This window comes from Poecilia mexicana, unplaced genomic scaffold (genome assembly GCF_051168715.1).
Source record: "Poecilia mexicana isolate PSO_F unplaced genomic scaffold, ASM5116871v1 scaffold_4, whole genome shotgun sequence".
In the NCBI taxonomy this organism is placed as follows: domain Eukaryota; kingdom Metazoa; phylum Chordata; class Actinopteri; order Cyprinodontiformes; family Poeciliidae; genus Poecilia; species Poecilia mexicana.
Window position 1 is genome coordinate 29,455,371 of NW_028263373.1, and position 24,150 is coordinate 29,479,520.

At 41.8% G+C, this 24,150-nt stretch overlaps 1 protein-coding gene across 1 annotated transcript in view; it reads right to left on the bottom strand.

Annotated features, from left to right (window-relative positions):
* scfd2 (sec1 family domain containing 2) overlaps positions 1 to 24,150 on the bottom strand; it is a 129,040-nt gene that overhangs the window by 60,638 nt on the left and 44,252 nt on the right. Inside the window, exon 5 of the mRNA XM_088005170.1 lies at positions 10,122 to 10,413. Within this exon, the coding sequence (XP_087861296.1) occupies positions 10,122 to 10,413 (292 nt within the window). The remainder of the gene's footprint in view (positions 1 to 10,121; positions 10,414 to 24,150) is intronic.

A 24,150-nucleotide genomic window follows, 5' to 3' on the forward strand; every position in this document is an offset into this window, starting at 1 on the left:
CCAATCCAGGGGTCACCGCTCGACCCCGGCGTGCATTGACGCGTGTGGAAGGTTCAGGGGCCGCCGTCTCTGTTAGGGTCCCTCTGGAGCCTGGCCGCATGTGCCTCTGGAATGCGTTTCTGCCACTGATTTGCTAAAGTGGGATTATGTACATGGAGCGCAGTGGGAGATCGTGACGGTGGCGCTTTTCGGTCCAAATCCCAGCAGAAGTGGAAGAAGTGCTGGTGAGCTTAGTGCAATGTGTATTTGCTAACACACTCCGCAAAAGAAGACATAAGTGTAAATGTGAAAACCGGCCAACACATTAAGGCTGCTGCTGACTGGACATGTATTTCACACTTTCTTCTCAGTCCCCGGCTTTCCATCTGCATTATTGTGATGCGTGAAAAGACCAGAGCAGTCTTTGGTTGCTGAACTTGCAACCAAAGTTTCACAGGGCTGATTTAATGAGTAGGTGTGAAGCAGGGGTGGCTTGAGCAGCGTTCTCTCTGAATGGCGCCGCATGGAGCAGCAGTAGAGCGGGCTCCCCATATGCAGAAGCTATAGTCTTTAATGTGGCCATCTTCGTTTGCTGCTCGTCTCGCGACCCTTCTCTCTCTGCCAATTTCCTGTCAATGACTTCCACTAACGCAAAAAATACATAAATAAATAAATTTAAGAAAGTGCTGGAGTGAAAAAGCTGGTTCTAAACCAGCTTTCAAGACTTCAATGTAGGCCATGCACATTATTTTCCTGACTTAACAGATCTGGGTTTTTCTCCTTACAGTCTTAGTGTTTTGACACCTTATAATGATGCTTAGATTAAGAGAGAGACTTTTATTATTTCCACATCTTATAGTCCAGTAGACTTGTTTCGATTGGGGAGCAAAATTACAACATTTGCTACATTTCCAGCTGCTACATTTCGCTTTCACACTGCACTGTGTTGGACGATCCAAACCCTTTGAAAAACCTATCCCCCCTTCGCCTGCGCCAAAAACCACTGAAGGAAATAATACAAAAATGTCTGAAGAAGAGAGTGAGCACAACTACCTTTCTCACAAAATGCAAATAAAAATGGAGTGGCATCAGATTTTAGTGGTTGTAGGATTTCTCTTAAGCCATTTCTCCTGCTAGCGCTAGTCTCTCGTGTTTGTTTTGGTTTACCCAGAATGCCCAGCGCTACAGTCCTGCTCTTGGAGCAGTCTCCAGTCTCTGATGCGCGTCCATCCACATATGTATTCGAACTGCGACAAAGTTAACTTCACCCGAACCGAGACCGAGATTTTTAGACGGACCAGAGTTTGCTTTTTGGTTCGCGTCAGAGTTCAGTTGCGCTCTCACACTGGACTTTTTATACAAACAAAGTAAATGTCGATTAAAGTGGACTAAAGAGGGCTGGTGTGAACGCACAATTAATATGTTATCATGTAGGTTTGATTTAGTGTTGTTTGATTCATTCTCGGTTGTTTGGCTTTGTTTAATTAGTAGTGAGTAGGTGTTTAATTAACGTCAAACATAATTATAGATTTTATTTCTTTAAATTTCATCAATTTTAGCATTTCTGTTAATTTGCAGGTACTGAAGATATTTGGATGTCATATCCAAACTAAATGTTTCCAAATGGAAACTAAATGTTGGAAACAATGTTGGAGACAAATGGAAACAATTCAATATTTTAATTGAATTGATAAGAGAAAAATATAAATTGACACAAAATAAATTAACATCAACCTTCCTGGCAAGGATTTACCCGTTAGCTTGATTTTAAGAGATTTAAAAAAATAATTTATAATAATCCAATGTAGTTTAACTTCCTCAGACTCCCAACATACTTTGGTTACAAATCACAACCGACAAACAGCAGCTGATGATCGATTTGAGTTTTTATCTTTTACAACAATCAGCTGTACGATTAATCCAATCCAACCACCAGCTGTGGGTGGCCTGCCTGGTAACCAGGCCTCCCTGGCTCTGCAGTAAGTAGCTGATGAGACAATGGTAATTAAAACTCCCCGCCATCAGCCTATCTGATGAAGTGAACTGGTGATGAAGGGACCGGGGGGGCATCAATGCCACTGGGTACCTTGGTCGTCCCCGGGTCCACCGTTCTCTCTCGTAGTGAGTATCTCAACGGGTTCTTGTTTGTTCAAACAGAGGAGGAAGTAAAGGAAAGACCACCAATTAAAAATAATTGCAACTAATTTCATAAGCAAGCGCAACAGGGGAAATATGCTTAATAAAGCAAAATCATTAGGCGAGATTATGCTCCACTTTCCCGGCTGCCGGGTTTCCACTTTGGGGCCTACCGAGAGAGGAGAGGGAGGAGAAAAAAGAAGGGGTGAGAAAAGAGATGCAGACACAAGGAAAAAAAAAGAAGAAACAAAGAGAAGAAAAGTTTAAAAAGTAGGCAGACAGACAGTTGGTGGCAAAAGTTATGTGTGATCCCTTTTCAAGTCCCCTGACTGGCTCATGTTGCTGTGCCAACCCAAACATTCGCATTTGGGGAGGTCTGCTGCACCTCCTCCCCTCGCTCCCCCGTTTCTTACCCCATGCATACACCACTGACAGGATGAATAACAAACCCAAGGAGTGGCTGACGCAGAAAGAGAAGAACAAGATGAAAAACCACCGAGTTTCCCGTTAAAACTCACTTTTTTTTCCCTGCCCCCCCACCACCCTCACCACCCACTACAAGTCATTTTCTTGTGTAAGCGTACTGACTAAACCTCTAGCATCAGCACCAGTTGGGGTTTAAGACTCGAGTCTCACCTCTGCAGAACGACACCCACTCACTTCAAGAGCAAGAGCTATGATTCAGCTTCCTGGCTCTGAAAGCTGTCCAAGGGTGGGGATTTACAAACCTTTGGCTGAGCCTTTCAATCTTGTCCCCCACCCCAAAAAAAAGGAAAATTAAAAATAAAAAAAATAAAAAAGAACGCGAGAATTTCAAAAACAGGGCTGATGATTGATTCCCTACCAAAAGCTTTACCAGGCCCGACAGGAAGTGCATCTATAAAACAGCTTGAGGATTTTTTTCTGTTTGTTTTTATTCCAACCAGCATAAATGTAGTTTTTTTCCCACAACTAAGCGAGGAATTAACAGTAACTGCTTGGAGCTATTTACAACCTGCACACATCAGACACACCACAGCGTTGTACGCTCAAGAGCCCGGCAGGGCCCAATCAGAGCCCGGCTCTGGGAGCAGTCCGGGGCTCTTCGTCCAATCCCGTCGTTCGCTCTGGCTCCGCGGTGCCGCCCGCAGCCAATCGGGCTCTCCCCCACATGTGGTGTTGGCTGTGGAGCGTTTTGGTTTTGGGAGATCATTTCCCAGTCTGCAATAAGCAGAACCATTTTCTTGGATAAATACTCTTCGAGCCCTTTAATCACATCCATACTCTGAGACAACAATACGAAGACACAACAGCAAGTTTCACACACTCTGTTATAAACATGCGGCGCTGCATTGTAAACCTGGGAACTATATGCTGAAATATTTTTGGGGTAGGCTGGGCTTTCCCTCGGTTTTTTGTTGGTGTGTAGATGAAAATAAATTAAAAAAATGCCTTTGATTTATCTTGCACTATTCATACGCAGGGAAACCCAAAGTGCTTTATGGGACTTTGAAGTAACGGTTGAAAGAAAGAGCATAAGCATAGAACCACAGTTTAGAAGAAAACAATGCTAAAATGCAGATATTAAAGGCACAAGGGAAACATTTCTCACATGCAAAACAGGAGCTTTTAGAGACGATAACCACAAAGTACTGGCTGGGGTGGCTGGGTATAAATGCCTGCCACACTTTTCAGATTTGTATTTATATGGAATAATAATAATAATAATAATAATAATAATAATAATAATAATAATTTTCCTCCTACTTATGTTTGCCTATCACAAACATTTCCAACAGAATATACTAAAATTTGAGGTTGCAATGTGATTCAACTCTATGGGTATTTTGACTTCTGGCACATCACCGAACATCTAAAAACTAAACCTACCGTCATGTTCTCAAAGCAAACATTTTGAAAGCGTTTCAGGGGGTAAAAATAACAAATAGTTTTGCTCCATTTTCAGATTTGGATGGAGAGCTGGTATATTCTGGACTGTGGAAGGTGAAAAAGTTACAATAACATATAGTTTTATGTTACAGATTTCTAATTGTTTATCGTAGAATATCATCCCAGATAGCACACGACGTTAAATCAACGTTGAATTGTAGTTAGAATCGTTGATTTTTGGTTGAAGTCGACAACTGATGGTGGATCAACCATCAAACAACCATCCAATCAAACCGTTGAAACTGTGTCAATGAATCAGTGTTGTTTTGTCGTTGAAATCTAATGACTGAAATGTCTGATCAACGTCTGATCAATGTTGAATCAATGTCCTCCCCTCCTCATCAGAGCTCTGGGTGAGAGCATTTTATTACTGAGCGGGGGTTCTCACATTTTTAATAACACTGTAGAGGATAGTGAGTGGTGATTCCTTTCTGTACATTTTTTTACTTGTTAATAAAAATTCTTACTGACTGTTTGTCTGTGATATATTGACACGAAAACATCTACAACTTACTACAAGGAGTGGAGCGGTCCACCCCCACCGTTTACATGAGTGGAATGGCCCAAACACACAGCTGCTTCGCTGCCGTCTTGTTTGCTACCGGCTTCTGAATTGAATTCTCCTCTGAGCAGTTTTATGGTAATTTTTCAATATTACTTTGATCTTAAATGTGTTTAATTGAAAAATAAGGGCATTGTTTTGTGCCCATAGTAATCCTGGTTATTTTGGGGCAAAGATATTTTTAATAATTGAGGTCATGTCTCCTTTTGTATTATTTTCATCCTACCCACCACTCCAGGCCTAAGTATGAAATCCTGCGAGATTTTGTGGGATTTGAATTTTTAAAATAGGGCGGGGCCTATTGTTTGGTCTGGGAGAGCATGTGGTGGACAAGGAAGTGTAAGGCTGGCTGCTCCAGGTGGGCTTTAAATTGTTGTGATAGTAATTACTTGTTTTTAACTTTTTATTATGATGTGCTTAGATGTGTCTCTGTTCCAGAACAGCTGAGTTAGTGATTGCATAACCGTCTGCAGCCATCAAGAAGTGCAGAAGGTTGTTAATCATCCACAGATTCAATCCAGGTGAGGCAGAAGGGAAACACTTAAAACATGTAAGGCAGGTGAAACACTGAACTAAACCTGCTAATGACTGATTCAGTCTGTTGATTCTTGGGTTGGTAACTGGTTAAATTGAACTGGACTATTGTTACTTGTGTGGGATCTTTATTAGCATATAGACACTTTTTAAGGAATTGAATCAACTTATTTGGAAATATTTGTAGTTGATGGAAGATTGAACCAGCTATTTTATGGAAGTTTATTCTGTATAAATTATAAATAATTTTTCCAACTACAGTATAAATCACCTTTTGCTCTATTTATTCGTCTCTGGTGTGTTAAATAAACCTGATCCTCCCTGAGTTTTATCCTTAGGTTTTCTGATAAACAGCCCTTTATTTTAAATATTGATTCCCTCATTTTAACATGAGTGCAGCATCATAAATCCTACACTGTACTGCAGCTTGATAGGTAAATGTAATTGTATACGTAAAGATTAAGATAAATATTAATTTAACAGAGTGTACATGGGGAACTATATGGTTTGTATTTGTTCTCAGACCTGTAATCAGTACACTTTTTAATCTTTCAATGTCTTTCAGAACTTTTCAAATGTTTATCATCTTTCTAACCGGCACCTTCCTCACTTTTATTTTTGTGTTTTTCAGCCGTTGCTCTGCAGTTTGACCCAAAGCTGACACTTAGGACTGCAGCAAAACTGTCGAAGTGGCTTCATTACGCGCCAGAACGAGAGGAAAACATCGCAAGGAATCAAAGTGACGCCAACCAGAGTCAAACTGGGGTTACCACAACTTGTACTGTTTCCCCAGTTCATACAGTGCAAAGCTTAACCTCATGGACTCTGTTCTTCTGTGGACAACAGACTGTTGTTTTGACAGTCAAAAAGGAGTCAAATATGTTTAAAGATCTGTCCCTCTTTTCTTAAATAAAATGTTATATCAAACCCATGTTGTCATTTTTAACCTTGTGTACACAGTTTACCCATCATCTGCCAATAATACAGTGTTTAACACCAGTGAAGAAACTTTTAGTGGTATGTTATGATGTAGACCTATCAGACCTAAAAATGTACATAAATCCTTACCTTTCATTCAATGTAGAATCAACCCAAATCTGTGTGCAGATCCACATTCAGATGATGGTTGAATCAACATTGATATAATGTCAGTTATGGTTGAAACACTAACGTTGATTCAACATGCAAGTCACCGACCACTTTCAATGTTTTATTCAATGTCAGCTTTCAACGTTGATTCAATGTTTCTGGCTGACATTGATTCAAAGTTGTTTCAATCTTTCTGCGCTATCTGGGATATACGCAACGTTCCCCGGCTGAAAGGCTCGACACAAAAATCACTACTGTTAAATATTTGGTTTGAGATCTCACGGGAATCTTACAGCATGTATTGACCTGCCTGACAACACACTGCACTGCTGTTAGGAGTAATGCTAAATAATAATAAAAAAATGCTAATAAAAGCTGATCACTGTTAGCAAGACCAAGGTTTCTTACAGCAAGCACGCCCACAGTGAGGTAAAAATGTTATTTCAAAAATAAACAGCAAATATGAACAGACATCGCCGTTAGATGCTTTGGTGATTTAACGAAGTTATTGGAGAGTACAAAAAGATGATCTACTTCTATAATAGTTCAATCAAGCAAGTAGCAAACCAACATCAGACATTATCACCGCATTTAGGGAAATCACAAGCAGAGGAAGCAGAGCTGCATTCTATAAGATCAGCGTTATTTGCGTCTTGCAGGTTGTGTAAAAAACAAAAACACCACCTGAAAAAATAAAGAAAAAAAAGCATACCAGAGATGTTAGACTATATATTTCTGATATCTTGACAAATTATGTCTCTAAACAGATTAGCGTAACTTTGCTTCATATTCTGTTGTTGCTCTTAAAAGAGTGCGTGATTACTTCACATGTGACATCAATAAAAACAGAACCCAGATCAATTGATTACCCGATTAATTCGTCGTTTGATGTGAGTATAGCGCACTACAAAGCGAAATAGTCAATAGGACCCAAAAAGCCATGTTGTTTTTATTAAACCCAGCTCAATAAAATCAAGATGCGAGCACTTTTGTTTTGAAAAGAAGTGTCTTTTATAACCAAGCATGACAATGCAGGTCAGATGTATTTTTAACTTCGATTAACGTCTGCGTGTCTTGGTTAAGACTCGGGCATTTCCAGAACCTGATTCTCCTCCTTCCAGTGGGAAACTGCTTTGTGAAATTATCCCACACTTTGGCATTAGTTATGAAAAAAAACCCACCATGAACGTTGCTTTTAAACACGTAAACTAGACAAAGCTTCTCCAGCTCTCTGAGCAAACAAAAACGACAGAGCCTGGAAGTCTGAAGAACATCATTTCCTAAGTTCTCAGACGGAGATGTTTATCAGACATGGTGCGGGTTGCACTGTCATGCTTACTTTCCTATATTCTCAAGTTCCCGTTTGTCCTCTGGTATTTTGTCCTCTCTGTATATTTTTCTGGTGATTCTGCACCCCGTTTGCAACCCACAGTTCATCCACAGTGCGCTTAAAACTCGAGCCGCTCACTAAATGCGAAAAGCGGAGGGGGGAGGGGGGATTTTCGCGAGAGCACCCGTTCTCATGGTGACCAACCTCTGTTCGGCGTCTGGTTTTTATTCGACTCCTTTAATTGGGGGGAATGTCACAATCAATGTTTTGCTCTGGATGCTGAGACAGACGACCTCCTCCTCATGTTACTCAAGCCAAAGTGCTTTGTCGGCCGCTATAAAACCATACACACACACACACACACACACACACAAACGCGCGCAACAAAACACACACTTGAATCTTAAAAAGTGCACAAACTGCCAGGTTTCCCCTGACATGTTGTCTTTATTCTGCCTTAAATGCACCTGGCACCCCGTCGCGGGCTTCCTTCCAAGAAAGTGTTTATAACAAAGTCAGGGTTTTTTCTTTTTTTCTTACATGAACCACAACTCTCAGCTTGAACTTGCCACGAGCGCCACCCCACACCCCACTCCCCCCTGCTCCCCAAAGCCCCTCGACCAACTGCACCCAGCCAAGTGGAACAGGAAGAGGCAGAGACTTCTCATAGGACAGAAAAGTGGGATAGAGAGAGGTCAGCAGTCTCTATTAGCGCGCTATGAAGATTTACCAAACCCCCTATATACAACGTGACCCCAGATGTGATATAAGAGGAAACCGCAGTGTGCTATTTCACGGCTTGTGCTAAGGTATGGTGCAAGCCCAAACCAAAAGTGGGATTAATTGTGAACTTTACGACTGGGGGAGGAGAGCTTATGTTAGAGGCTCAAGGTTAAAGATGCTATTACTCTGAGGGAGGTGCGCTGGCTGTGGTGCTGAGGCAGACGGACCATTCATCTTAGGGCCAGGCCTTGATCTGCACTGCAGTTCACCAGCCGCTTGGTCAACAAATACAGGGCCTTGCAAAACAACCCAGACCCACTGAGCTCTTTTCCAATTTGTTTACAGTTTTTGTTTTTAATTATGAACGGAAGGAAAATTATACGCGACTTTAATTAAAACTAAAATTGAAATTGTGTGATTTGCATTTTTAGCAGGCAGGTCAGGGAGAAAGTTGTGGAGAAGCTCGGGGTGTTTTCCCACCCGATAGTTTGGTAGACTCGGTTTGGTTGGGGACTAAAATCGCAACATTTGTTCCATTTGCTTTTTTTTTTGGTCTGCTTCAGAGATCAATTGTGTAATTAATCCTTCCCTAAACACACCTGACTTTCTAGGCAAACAGACTACAGTCTGATTAAAGGGGCCAAACATGGCTGGTGTGAATGCATCCTGAACAAACGGTTAAGTTATAAAGCCATTTTCCAACTCTGGAGAAGATGCAAAAATGCATATAACTCAGGTAGGAGAATATATCCACAGAAAATCTATCTGTCATGCACTTCATAAAAAAGACTTTGGGACTTGAACCCATGAACAATTGTGAGAATACCCCCCCGCCCCCAAAACAGACCTAAACTGAACAGAGAATCTGTGCCAAGGCTCGAATCTAACCTGAATTATTTTAGAACAGAATGGGCAAAAGATTTTTACTGTCTACTTATAAACAAGGCTGGAAGAGACTGAAATGTGCTACTTTGTGTTGGTTTACAGCTTAATACCTAACAACAAACAAAATGAAGTTTGTAATATACCAATAATAAACCATTGACAAGTAGTTAATGGTTTATTATTGAGCAACTTGAAGGCAGAAGACGTAAATCTGCAGTGTGTAACTCTTATTTATAGAAGCTGTCACCATGTCGCGACTGTACAGTTAGAGTCAGATAGTCTGTGAAATTAAGGACCCCCTCTGCCTTCTCCCAGTGCTCCCAGTGCTAACTAGAAACAACCAGTCCTACCAACCCTAACACTACCGTATGCTGCTGCTAGCATAGAATAGCATGTTGTGAATGCTCATGCTAGTTAGCACAACCACAGATGACAGCTGATAAACTCTTTTCCCGTAATGTTAAATTGTTTATTCGACATTAGCACATGTCATAGCATCGATTGACATCGCTAAGACCCTCCTCCTGGCCCTGATTGGTTGTTTTTGGTGCTTTTCTTCAGATGGCAATACTAGCTCAGAGAAGAGGTGGAGGGGATTGATCTTTTCCCAGATTATCTGCCTCATAACATTCTGTCACGACATGGAGACAGTTTTAATAATCATAAAAAGTCACACACAGCAGCTTTAGTGTCAGCATGTCTTACAGCTACAGGGTATGGGCTTAGACTTTAAAGCTATCAATGCTCCAACAACTAACTTATATTGTGCAGCTTGTAGAAGTGTGCGTGTTTTTGGCCCAAGAGGCGTGACACGAGGAGCTGAGGAGAAGGATGGAGTGTGAAGACACTGATAGAAATCCTCCCATTAGCAGCACTGAAGACAGAGACAGAGGAAACACACCCAGCTGCCAACACCTGGGCAAACCACGTGTGGCAGCGGGAGCGCTCTCTCACCGGTGAGGCTCTGGAGAAGCGGGCTGAGCTCCGTCTCCTGGGTGATGACCAGCGTGAGCGCTCCTATCAGCTCGCGCTCCAGCTTCTCCAGCTCCTCCTCCCCACCGTCAGCGGAGTCCTGCGCCTCCTCAGCCAGGGTGTACAGATAGATCAGGAGGAGGATCAGCTCGTCCGGCCCACACTCGTCCTGTCCGAGCCTCGACCCTGATGACGAGCTGTCCTCGCCTCCGCGGGGCTTCATTAAGGGCAGCAGCTGCCTCAGCACGGCCGGGAAGTCACTGTCTCCAAGAGCCTGGGACACGGGGAAACACACACACACACGCACACGCACACACACACACACACACACACACACAGATACGTTTCACGTTAACAATGTGGTCATCGTGGAAATGTGAGCGCAGCAAAGTTAAGGCTGCCCCTGTCAAAACCTTGTCGGTAAAACCAGGTCATAGATTTCATTACAAATTCGGTCTTACACACAAATCTGGGCAACGTCTCCTATAAACATACATCTGTTAATTTTGGCCAGGATGTCTTATTCAGTCTGAATCAATCCAAAGGATCTTATTTCCAAAATCTGTCCCCCCCTCCCCTTTTTTTAATAGATATTCATTTGTAAGGAAACAGGAAATGTTTTCTTCCAATAACTTTTCGTGAAGGTCATGTTGTTGCAGGTGTTGCTGCAGAATAAAACAGAGCCGCACTCCACAGCCAGCTCAGTCCTTGGATACTTTAATTGCCTCCCCTAGAATCCCACAGGCCGTTTTCTCCATGATTTCTTGGATTTGTAGAGAATGGGAATGTTGTTTGCAAATTCCAACACCAACTGAGTCAATAGCAACCTAGAGACACTGTTATTTCCCTTGTAAGATGCTCTATGAGCGGTCCATTCTCTCGTGGAAAACCACCAAGTGGCAGACTTATTTTGTTATTATTAACTTAAAATGGATATGCCGTTAAAATGCTGATTTCCATGGTCATATCTCAATAAAACATGTGAATCCAAGAGCAACTGTTAACACAAAACGGTGCAAACAAGCTCATGAAGGACTCAGATCTTTTGCTAAGCTCAAATCCAAAGATTTCCATAGTTTCGTCTTCCACGATGAAAACATGCAGAAAATGCTTAATGACCGATTGACCAGCCTGCAAAACGTAGACTGATCTATCAAAATATTCAAATGATGACCTTACAAGTTATTGACTGTAAATCAAAGAGTCTAAACCAAAAACAAGCGTTTCTCATCTGACCTTTATATCTGATCATCCTGCTCAGTGAACACGCCGGACAAAAGGCTTTGGCGGACGTTGAATCATGACATTGTGTTTAAAAACTAAACCATTTACACAAATAGCTATTTGAGGTTTTTTTATTAGAAACAACCTTGTTAGCACCAGACTTTCAACGGTGAGGCTGAATGCATCAGAGAAAAGTCGTTCTTTAATTCTGTGGAGTTTTTAGTCTTTGTCATTATGGAAAATATTGGATGTGGAAATGTCGTCAGCCTTTTAGAAATAGCAGAGAAGGTAAAGGTCTACACTCTCTTGGTGGGAGACACAGAAACTGATTAGTTACAGTTGCTAATTACGCGAAAGGCTACTATAACAATGTGTGTAGCATCGCAAAAACAAAAGACCCCTCAGATGTAATATTTGTTGGGCTAAAATATTTTAAATGCTATGACAACATCTTGTGTTACGAACCTTTCAAACATTGGATGTCCATAAACATACTTTTGGCTAAAGCAAGTTGCATAGTCTATGTTTTTAGGCTGCAAAAATACATTAAAAATCAAACATGTTTTACTCTGTGTGCTGACTGAATTTAGCCTAAACTAAGACAGTGACAGACAGGACTGGCTAGTTCATTTCATCTGCCAGAAAAACTTTGTAAACATATTTAGACATCAGGGTTAAGAGGTTGACACCTTTTCGTCTTTTCGATCATTTTTGCTTGAATTTGAACTGTTACTGCCCTTAATGCCCATCCACTGACACTGCGACCAAGTTCCTAAAGCTGAAAAAAGTTGTGGTGACATCATGATGACAAAAAAGACGGGAAAGAATCATAAAAAACTGGGTTAGCTGTTGTTGCAATCGTCAACGATATTGTCATTTCCTAATTACGTGCTCCAAAAAAAAAAGAAGAAAAAACAGTCGATTAAATTTCAACTCAACAGAGAAAAGTCATTTTTCAGACCTAATTTCCCACAATGCAACTTACCGTAAGCACTACAGCTTGCCATGTATAGACTGAGGTTGAAATCAGTTCATGTAATAAAGTAACAGGCAAACGTTCATGTAGATTAAATGTTTATTTCGATAAATTCAACAAAATACAATTATATAAACCTTCGACTTGTGCATGACATCATTGTTCCATTTGCTAATTTTACAGCTCCGCTTGGTTTCCTTCGTCTGTTTAATTTTCTTGGAAACCCTCTGTGTCCCAAACACTGCGCACTTCTGCACAAATGCTTACGGAGCCACGATTCGGGGCAAAGTTGAGGTGCAGCGGCCTGTTTTTGTGATTCTGCAGGTCTAAGTAGTCAGGAGCGCCGTGTGGCTGAATGGGGCTCTGGTCCAACAAGCAATAGATCACAAGATCCTTCACAGGCCACTGGCCACTCTTACAGCGAGGGTGAGCTCATACACCAATAAACAAGGGCGTGGACCTAATCTGTCTGATGAAAAACATGAAGCTCAAATGAAAGAGTGACCGGAGAATAGAAAAACAGGCAGCAGGCTGACCAAGTGATGTGAAATGTGAATAATGAAGCTCAGAGGAAACGGCACCAAAACAGATACGACAAGGGGAAAGACTGACGATAGTAGAAAGGAAACGATTGTTGAGTTTAATGGTCCGTTTGTGTCGGACGAGGCTTCAAAACGTCCCTGTAGATACGTTTTATTTAGACGTGGGACTGCTCTGTGAAGAGCACTGTGGTCCCCCTCATCAAGAAAAAAACAGGCTCACAGAATGACAGGCTGCTGATGTTGTTGTGGTGGGAAAACCATTGGATACTACGTCTGATCCAGAGGAACTCAGCGCCGAGCCAAAGATGCAGTACAGGCCAGCCAAACCCCCAAAATGCCCCGACTGCTCCAAAGAGGTTCTCGTTATTGACTGCTAATGTAGGATTCTGAATAAAGTTAACACCATACTAACTTCTTGACATTTACCTCATGCTCGAATAATCGATCTGAGCTGCGTCTCTGGAAGGTGTTTCTGCCGGTACGCTCAACCCCAACGGGGCCTCTCCCCCACCTTGGGTTCCAGCCAACCACTTGCCCTCGGGGACTCTTCAAACATAATCTCACCACACATTTTTCTTTTTAAGCGTTGTGAAATCGAATACCTCTCCAAGTCGCGCTCGTCTGAGTTGCCAAACAATGTTCGGGATCTTTTGCCTTGCTCGTTTCTGCGGCCGGACGGCGAAGGGGAGAGGAAAAACAAGACGTTAGAGGCTGTTTTAAACGGCGAGCTGCTGAGCACGTTCCTTTTTCCTCTTCTCCTCTTTCATTCATCCATCCCAAACATGTCTGTCTGTGCACATCTTTGAGGACGTCTATTTGATCCTTAAGCGTGCCACGGTCAGCAAACAGCATCGTCGTTTCAGAAAGCTCTGTTTGCCGTGCAGCTTTGGCATCAGACGCCGTCAGCGTGGGGCAACGGAGACAAAGAGAGTTGAAAGGGGGGAGATCTGGAGGGACTCATTTGTTAGAAATTACTTCACTGCAGAGCTGGGCTCGTGTTACCTTTTGGACCTCTCTGCACACAAAGAGCATGTTCTCTGCAGTGTTAGAAAGCCTAGTTTCCTTAAGCCTTTACTCTTGACTTATTAACTTTGTTGTGACCTCTAAGGTTTTTGGCTGCAACCCCTAAACAAAAACCATTATCTACCCCTGACAGTCCATTACATGTATTGCCACAAAGTGAACTGTGGGCATTTTCATGAAGTCCACCTATTTAACAGGATGACTTTCCTGAAAGGAGCATATTATTATGAACCCTAGATATGAACATGAGTTTGAGACTCTTATTTTGAAACAAGGGAGGAAATAGTTATTTAGTTGCCCTTTTGTGCTTAATTAGTCAACTAATAAGGACTGGTCATTGTGCTTACTGACGCCTTTTGGTTGTTAAATTATGGCAGAAGTTTCCACCACTTTAAAGCGACACTATGTAAGTTTCATAAACTATATATATATATATATATAATATATATATATATATATATATATATATATATATATATATATATATATATATATATATATATATATATATATATATATAGGAGGAGGAGGGTTTTAGCATTGCCCATCAGGCTTGTGTATGCACCGCTCACACGCTTGCTCTCTGCTACGCTACAGCTTCTCCCTGTCAGCAGAACCTGCTGTGAATCCTCTGATTGGTTACCATGGCCACCGATGACGGCAAATAAACAGGTTTCCTGGAACGGTAATTTGTTTCTCCATTGTCAGGGCACTGAGCAGCATGTACACAAGCTTGATTAGCAGCACTAAGACCTTCCTCCTGGCTATGATTGTTTGTTTTTGACCAAGTGATCGCTGGTGTAGCAGCATTTTAGGCTCCCAACAGACTTCTAATGACAATGAAGCGAGCATCTGATTTCTAGCTTCCTATCACCGTATAACTAGATGGATATTTTAACCAACTCTGGACTGTATTTGATCACCTCAGGTTTAAAATCTAAATGGCTTAGACTGATCAAAGCTGCACTGATTTATTCTACGTCAGGAGGACTTTTTATCTTTACTCACTCAAACAACAAAAGGGTGATGGTAGAAAAATTTGGGCAAACATTTCTCAGAATATTGTAAACCGCTCTTGTTGTCTTCTTTTGAAGCCAAAGCGATCTGACCCATCGCGTTTCTGTCCAACATCTCATTACAGCCTCTCAGAGGTGAGACAGAGTTGATCCTTAGCGCTGGAGGAGGGTGGCATATTTCTGAAGGTTCACAGTGTTCAGTGTTGTGTCATTCATCTTGAATTACCTTCCACAAAAAGCACCATACTGTGCTTTTCCAAACTCTGTGCACTGTACACTCTGTGTACAGTGTGGTATGTGCACTTTTTTTTTTTCTTTTCACATGCTAGAGGAAGCATTGAGCGCAACTGGGTCCCTTCAAGAGGCCTATTAAAGCTGCTGTCAGCCGCATGTCATGGCGCCAGAGCAGGAAATGGAGGTCTTTGCTCCAGAAATGAGACTCTGTGCTGAGGGAAGCCGAGAGAGAAAGCAACTCCGGCGCTGAACTCAACCGCACCCGACTCGTGATGCTGGTGCACAGGGATGGCTCTGATCAGGACGGATGGGGAAGCAGATTGCTAAATTTGATGTTTTTGGAGAAACAAACACAATATCGTGTGTTTACGCTGGATCCAATTAACGTGCAACTGTATGGAGGGTAAGCAATCATAAAATGTGGCTTTTGGTAAAGCACAAACAATCTCACTTCAGAAGACTGAAGTGTTTATCATGTTTTGCTCAATTTGACATCTTATTTTGATGGGTTGTGTTTCAGAATGTCATATAACACTATAAGAGATTGTAAATATATGGAATAGAAAATCTGATTTATACATTCAAACTCTGTCTTTTAATAGAATTTTTCTCTAATCTAACCTGTGCTAAACAATTCGCTATTGTTAACACATAACCACTTCTGTAAGTTATAAATAAAACACCTTTAAACTTCCACACGAGATATAAGATATCGTAAATCCAGAATTCAGGGAGCAGTGCAGGTTCCCACCATAATAGCAGGAAACCAACATTATTATTATAACAATTACAGGACGCACTGACCATGTAGCCCCGCGCTAATGTGACCATTACGCACAATTACACCATAACAGCGGTATTATTCGGTCACACAAATGCTAATTTTAGGTACTCCAATTTCTAGACGACAACACTGCTTTAAATAACCAAGTTTTAAGAGGAAAATCTAACTTTGCACAACCTACAGAAGTCCTCTTTGTTCCGCCGAGCAGGCCGACTCTAAAACGCACCAGCAGGTTATTAATGGAAACCTGAGGCCGTCGCTGGTTCTCTCCTGCGCAGCGTTCTGGTTCGAATCTGTGTGCAAGTGATTGACAGATCTTCGCTTGGCAATCCCAACCACCCTGGGCTCCATAAGGGCTCCATCTCACCCAATCGAAAGGCCCGGGCCAAAACCCCGCCTCTGCCCGGCTCAACAGGAAACCAGCTCCAGATGCAACCCCTGGAGGAAGGTGAGTGTTTGAGACGGAGTGCAGTGCGCTAACCAGAAGCAGGCCTCGCTTGCGTTAACGTTGCTCGCTGCCTGCACAATGAACCTCTTTTCTGGGTCCTGTGGGGGGGCTAGTAAAGGGGACGAGATGGATACTGAAGGTTTGTGAGAGTAAGAACAACAACTGGACGCAGATTTGCTCTTCTTGTTGACCGAAAGTCTCTGTTCGAACATGATTCAAGGCAAATGCATCCCTTCACATTTGTCATGGCAACCTTAAAAAAAAAAAAAAGTTGCTCACATTCCTTTGGAAGCACACATGTGCTTCATTTTCAAATATATAATCACATCCAATTTGCACTCACAAATAACAACATGCAAAGCTGGAAGGCACACAGGCAAACTTCTAAAAAGCACGAGCCATAAATTTTGAAGCCAGAAGACAGCAACTAAAGATCGACGCTAAATCATGTTCAGCAAGCTCGCTATTGATTTGTCGTAAAGCAGCTGGCAGACAAACAACTAATGTGCTCAGACTCGGGGAAGCTGGCAGAATTCTGAACAACAACACCAGAAACAAAGAATTAGGAAAAAAATAAAAGTAAAAATCACAGCAGATTTTCCAGACATGCTGTTAATGAGCGCGGCTCATCTTCTCCTCCGGGAGAAACAGGGAGCGGGGGGAAGAACACGATCCCACACGGATCCCAGCAGACGAGGCACATGTTCAGCGTTACCTGCAGTGGTGACGGGGACAAATCTGACAACGGGGCCAGCCGGGAAATTTCTGTTTATCAAAAGAGCGGATATTTGCCTTAAGATGAGCGAGAGTCGGAAAAAAAGAAGAAGAAGAAGAAAAAGAACCTGGTCTATCTCTGGATTCTTTTAAACAGCTATTATTCTGTCTTGTGTGAAAAGCGCGCGGGTCTTTATGGAGAATGTCGGAAACGTGACTGTAAACACAAAAAAGGAGATAGCCTGCTCCGGTGAGCATTGGAACCAATAAATCAAAGTCATTAACTACCTGCGATTCATTCTCGTAACATCCGCGTTTCTACATATCTTCAGAACCTTTAATTTTGAAAAAAAGGGCCTAATGAACGCTAAAACCACGACTTTTGTCAGTTTGTCACATAGCCGTAATGCCAGTAGAGATGGTTCTGATACAAATGCAGGTCAAACGTTTCAGATTCATATTTGTAATATATTAAATTACCTTTATCCTGTACTTTGGGCTTATACAATTCTTTGCAGGCCTGGACGATGTACTGAAACTTAACCGACAGCAAGAGGTAGAGCTGGTCGAGGTGGAAGAGGAACAGCTCAAAGAAAATGAGTCATCAATAGTTTGGCAACATTTTGAGTTCAGTAAACACGTTGGAAGTTATTTTGAACTTCTAAACATGTTCAGCTGTGCTTGTTTGTTCAATAACGCTTAAGAACTAAAAGCAGACATCCATGCTGTGGTTTCGCAATCTATTAAAGTGGAAATATAAAAGTAGTTATGAAAATCTGGTCCAGGGGAAACATACCATTAATACGACTGACTGTGAAGTATTTATGCCGGCCAATCACATTCTGTTTTTGTTTTTTTGAGTGAAGTTGGAGGCGGTTCATGCTCGTTTATCGCAATACGTTCTGTGACACCTTATCATCCAGCAAAACTTATCGTGACAGGGATAGTCCTATGCAAAACCAGTATAATAATTAAAGTTGTCTAACTAAATCTCTTCAGATGTCCTGCTCATACAACTGTAAGACAGAGAAATCAACTCAATCCTCTTCTACAGTGAGGAAACCTCCAGATTAAGTTGACATTTTTGCAGTGACGATTGACGGAGAGTAGCATCGCCAGGAGTTTGTTTGTTATTACACCACACATAATGATATTGTGAGCGACCGCAGGCATTGCCAAAACACACCACGACTGGAACCCTACGGATTGCTATTTTGGCGTCTGTCGCCGCTCGTCTTCTTCAACCTTCTCCTCACCCGGACAACCTGATGACTAAGCAGAAACGGCTCTAGTACAGAAGAAACGGGGAACTTCTTATTACAACAAATCTATTAGCACCCTGCTACGCCAGGCGTGTGCAGTGTGACCACTTTTCTGACTTATCCGTCAGTCAGTCAACTCTTCCATGTCTGCAATGGGAGAAACCCACATTGAAAATAACACGTTGGAGTCGGAACAACAATACAGCAAAGACACAAGAGAACCCAAATTGTCGGAAGGCTAAAGATTTACAGCGGCGCAGAGAAACTTCAGGCAGAGCAAGTGGAAACACATGCAAACCGCAACAAAAAAACAAAGAAAAAAAAAACATCTAAATATCATCTTCAACAATGTGAGAACGCTGAGAGAGAGTATGACACAAAGCTCTGCTTTTCATCTCAGGCTGTACTGGGTAACATTTTTTATTTAACATGTTCTTATCAGAATGTTTTTGACTATTTTGGTTCATGTGAGTAACTCGTTTATGATGTACTTTTTGATAGAAAGGGAAAACTCATAAGCTTGAAACTTCATAGGTTGATGCTTTTTAGTCAAAAGAGAAATGAGACATAAAACAGAGCCTACGGTATCAATTAGCATTTGCCAAAGTATTCCCATCTTCAAACTTTTCCCCGTTTTGTCAAGTTACCTCAATGAGGAGGGCAGAATTGTAAACTGGGAGCATAATGAAACACAGTTTTTTTTATATGTATTCAAGTAAATGAGATCAAGTGCCTTCAAAACCTTCTTGGTGAACAGAGTCCATCTGCGCATAAACTAATATCAGAATAAATAAATCTGAGAAGTTTGTTAGAGAGCCGAGCATCGCAAAGACAGAGGAAGACTTCAGATAAGTCAGGAGTGAAGTTGAAGTTTATCCCAAGCTTTGAGCGTCAATCGGAAGAGCATCCAGCAGCTCGATGATAACTTTGGAGGAGCAGCTAAGAACAAAGTTCCTCAGGTGGGAGGATCTGTTGACAGGAGTCGTATTTTATGCCAAAAAGAGAGCAAGGGCTGCAAGAACTTTTAGTGTAAAGTTTGTTTAAAGCCACGAAGAAGACAGCAAACATTTGGGAGAAGGAAGATGAGACCAATATTGAAGGGTGATGGTATAGAGCAGGTGCTCTTCAGCAGGGAGAGGGAACTTGGGAAGAGTTGAGAAGAAGATGGACGTAGTTAAATACAAGCTAACCTGGGTAGAAAACTTGTGAAAGACTGAAAAAGCCTCAAGACTGGAGAGAAATTTCACTTTCCAGCAGGATGATGACTTGAAACATGAAGCCAGAGCAGCAATGGAAAGGTTTACACCAACCCTCATGAGATAGAATGGCCTAGTCAAAGGCCACACGTAAATTCATAAAGAAAACGTGAGGCAAAACTTGAAAATCATTCAATCTGACAGAGCTCGAGTTATTTTGCAAAGACGGCAGGTAGAGAATACGACAAATATGCCACGCCAAACTTTTCTGATTATTTTAGTCAACAATAAAAAATAAAAAAAACACGTATTGTTTTCCTTCCACTTCACAAATCTGAACACTATTCCGTGTTTGTAACAAAAATATCTCATTAAATTAAATTGGACCTTGTGGTAGTAAGATGACAAAACGTGAAAACCTTCTAGGATGAATGACAACTCTTTCAACGTTCTGTACTCTGGACACCCAGAGAGAGACCGTTAAAGATCAGCTCTCCAGAAATTAAACCGGACCCGGCCTCGCCATCCGTACATGAAACAGCGTGAACATCAATCCTCCGCTTATCCACCTTTAATCCGCCGCCTCCTCCCGCATCTCCTCGTCTTTTATCTGCCTTTTACTTCCTCTTGCGCTCTGTGTGTCAAAAGTCGGTTTGGCTCAGAGCTCCAGGGCTGTAATTTGGAGGCGACTCGGGACCCAATCAGAGAAACAAACAGACAGTCCACGCACTCCACCCTGCCACCACCAGCAAGCCACACGCTGGTCACTGCGGCTGGATCCTGTCTGCCTGGCACACGACACGCTGCCTGCTTATCTTGCTTCAGCCGAGACCCGCAGAGCCGTCCAAATGTAGCCGCGTGAGAGGACGGACGCAGGGTGGAAGCAAACAAAAACTTTTAATTGAAAAATTAGCATCTGAGCCGCAACAACCCGAATGCTTGGAAACATTAGCCGATTAATGAGGCTGTGTTTTGCTGCATAGACTTTAATGGATAATAGCGTAATTCACCAGATGAGAGCTGCTCTGCAGCTGTAAACCCTTGGGTCAAGTAAAGTCTCTGTCTCTATTTCCCCACACTTGGACAATCTGAATCATGCATGCAAGGGTTCCCCCCCCCCAAAGCTGCTAAATACTATATGTTGACTAAGGAGGCACCAAGTGAGGAGGAGGCTTCCTGAGGTAAACAGCTGATGAAGAAAATAAGCAGAAATCTAAAAGGAAACATTTAAAAACGAAGATTTGAGGGCTCCTGCAGCTTTCACCAATTGAAACTTAAGACGTTTTAAGACCTCTTTAAGCCCACTATGAATGAAATTTAAGACCTGTATCGCAACTGAAATGAACATAAGAAAACTGCATATTTTATATAATAGTAGTGCCAAGCTTTTTTGCACAGCATCGCATGGGTTGGCAAGAGAAGTCACAAAATGCAATGAAGATTTCTAGGTGTGACTCAAATGTTTCTCTGACACGAGAAAAATAAACTACATAGAATATATGAGGTAAAATAGTTCTGCCACAAATTTAAGACATGTGATAAAATGTTTAAGGCCATCTTCCATTTTTCTAATGAATTTAAAACTTTTAAAAGATGCGCAGACACCCTGTATTTCCAACGATTTACAGTGTTCCACATATTTCTCAAGATTTTCTTTGGATATTTTACTGTATTTTGACATTTTCTGCCCAGTACATGTACCGAACCATGAAAATAAACTATGTACTGAGAGGGAACTGAGATGCTAAGCCTTGTTTACACAAAAAAAAAAAACCCCACCAGAAACTTTAAGTCATCAAATGAAAAAATTAAGACATGTAATCAGCAAACAGTTCTTTGGACTTCATGGCAGACAGCCAACTGGTGACCGGAAGCAAATCTTAGTTCGACTGCCTTGAATGACAATTAGTTGGTCATAAACTCAAAAAAACAAAACTTTTTTACAAACAGTGAACCCACCATACCTGGGCAACAAAGGCTTTTCAGCATGGTATTCAAGTCAGGTATTTTTCTACAAATATGAGCTAAACCAAAATATCTGAAAAGTAATTGTGTTTTTCTGTTCGCTGCCTACAAAGCTTAAGCAAGGAGCAGCTAACAAGAAGGGTGAATGAAGGAAACCAACATTTTTATCCTTTTAAAGCTTCTACTTCTGTTGGCTTTGGGAGTTTTAATTGTACATCAGAGCCCTCTGTGCCAGAGGGGTCTCATGTCTTCAAGAGTCAGTTTTCTGAATGTCTGAACATGTTGATTCACTGCAGGTTTTAGGTAGCACAACTAAAACCTGCAGGACTAGAGATGGACACTTGAGGTCAAGGGAATAAACACAGGGGCTTGTATTTACAGTCACCAATGCTGACTGATCTCAAAAATAATATTTTCAAAAGCCACATGAGTAATTATTTCATTTTTGCTGTAAAATATGAACAAAACCTTGTTTAAAATAGTGTCCTCTAACACACACAGTGTGGCTTTGCCTCTGCTCCTCGTAAATTAAAACAAAGTTTCTGATTGCTGGTAATCAGATCTCCCAAAAACTGGAAGTCAGTGAAATCTCCTTTCATAACTAAGTAAATAGGAAAAAAGTTTATTTTTTTGACAAACTTTCAACAAAAATCCAATTTTAATTCAGTTTCCTGTTTTGCTCAGACAAACATTTATTCCTCGACTTCATGGCCGTTTTTAATGCACGAATGATTTGCAGGCCTGAGATGAATGGCTTAACAAGGAGGAACCGGCTGAAAAATTGCTTGAGTTTGACGAAAATTATTGATCAAGTCCACTTCCTGGGAAGCAAAAGATAAAGAGACGAGCGATGAGTCATGGCTTTTGGCACCGCGTTGTATAGGATGTAATATAGAAGATATATAACTTGTCATTGATATTTTGCAGTTGGTCTGTTTCACTTTTCAGCACGGCCACTCAGAAATGGTTTTAATATCAGAGCTCACTTTCTTTTTTACCAACTGCGTCAGCGTGGATGGTATGTTTTTCATCTATGTGTGTGTGTATGTGTGTGTGTGTGTGTTCTTGGAAAAAAACACAAGACACTTACTGTACTTACTGAGTGTTTAGTTGGGTGTTTATACTGCATGTCTGTCTGCGGGTTGCTTTTTTTTTTCAACAGTACTCCATTACAACAGCGCAGTCATCACAAACTGCGCAGTGGAGATGTGAGACGAAGTCAGAGCCTGGCCTGATTTACGGCGACAACATACATGAGCCTTAGGTGAAAAGGTCAGCGCACTGAACTGATGTTGCGGGTCTAATCACACCACGGTATCTAGAAGTTTTCTGATGAAAGACTCAGTCCCAGTGATCTGAGCGTCTGCCTCACACATGGATGGAGGTGCTAAACACATGGCAAGAGGAGATGAACATATTGAAGCCGGCAAACAAAAAAAAGCAAAACAAAAACGGAGGCTCCTTCAAAATAAAATCCAAAAGCTACATCATGGTTATGGTAGAGATGTTCAGTTCTTCTTTTTGTTTTTACAGAAGGTTAAGCTCTTTGTTGAGGGGATTTGTTGGCTGAATCTAAAGCCATTAGGGGGCACTGTTGCACCACACCAGGCCTTGGAAAGCTTGAGGCCAGCCTTAATGGAGTGAATCGTAACTCTTTCTCTTTCCCTCCAAAATTCCTTCCAGCTTTCAGTGCACAGGAAACGGTCTGCAGTTGAAATAAAGGGTATTTTTACGCTAATAGGACCACAGCTATGTGTTTGTGAACTTGGCACGGCTCTAGGGTGGGTTCCTTTAGTCAAGTTTATATAAAACATGGAATGCATCATCAAACAGAAACAAAGTAGTGCATTTGTCAACACTCAGAGAGGTACAACAGAGCCATAAACGAGGAGGAGGAGGAGAACGAGGGTGGGAGATGTGGACTTATTTTTGCTACTAAGGCAGGAGGAAGGACTTCTGCTTCAACCATCCATTAACACATGGACCATAGAGGTGATCTGCTGTTTGCACAAAGATACTCAAAGAAAAAAATTGAGCAATCTCGGCAAGGAACTCCGGGTGATGCACATTTTGTCCTGTGGCATAAACATGCTCCACATCATTACTTGGAGTTTCCCACCAACCTGAGTGTTTTACGGTAGCGAAAAGCACACCCACTCCTCCAACACACGTTACACGGACAGGAAAATACGGCCTCCGATCCCCCAGGCGGATGCTGAGGCAAGAGGGACGGACGCTGGTTAAGCAAACAAACAGTAAGCAACAACAAATAAGTTGACATGGGCTGACGGGAAGAGAGCCGACAAGGGGAGACTGATGTTATCGACGCAGTGACGATGGCGTGAGTGTGCCGGCTGGATCATCTAGTCCTCCCCGATGATCCCATTCATTACATGACTCCCACTTTATCGTTTATGATCTCAGAGGATGTCTTAGAGTTATCACGGAGACTGACTGCATGGCGATGAGTAAAAATTCAACAAAAGTATGAGAACCCTGGAAGGTTTAGAGGAGAACAATAAATCGTCGACTTTGTGAAATACTGTTAACTCGTCCCTCCCTCACAGAAAACTTTTTTTTTTCACGTTCGGACTGAAGGGCGGGGATGAGTTACTTCACATTATTCA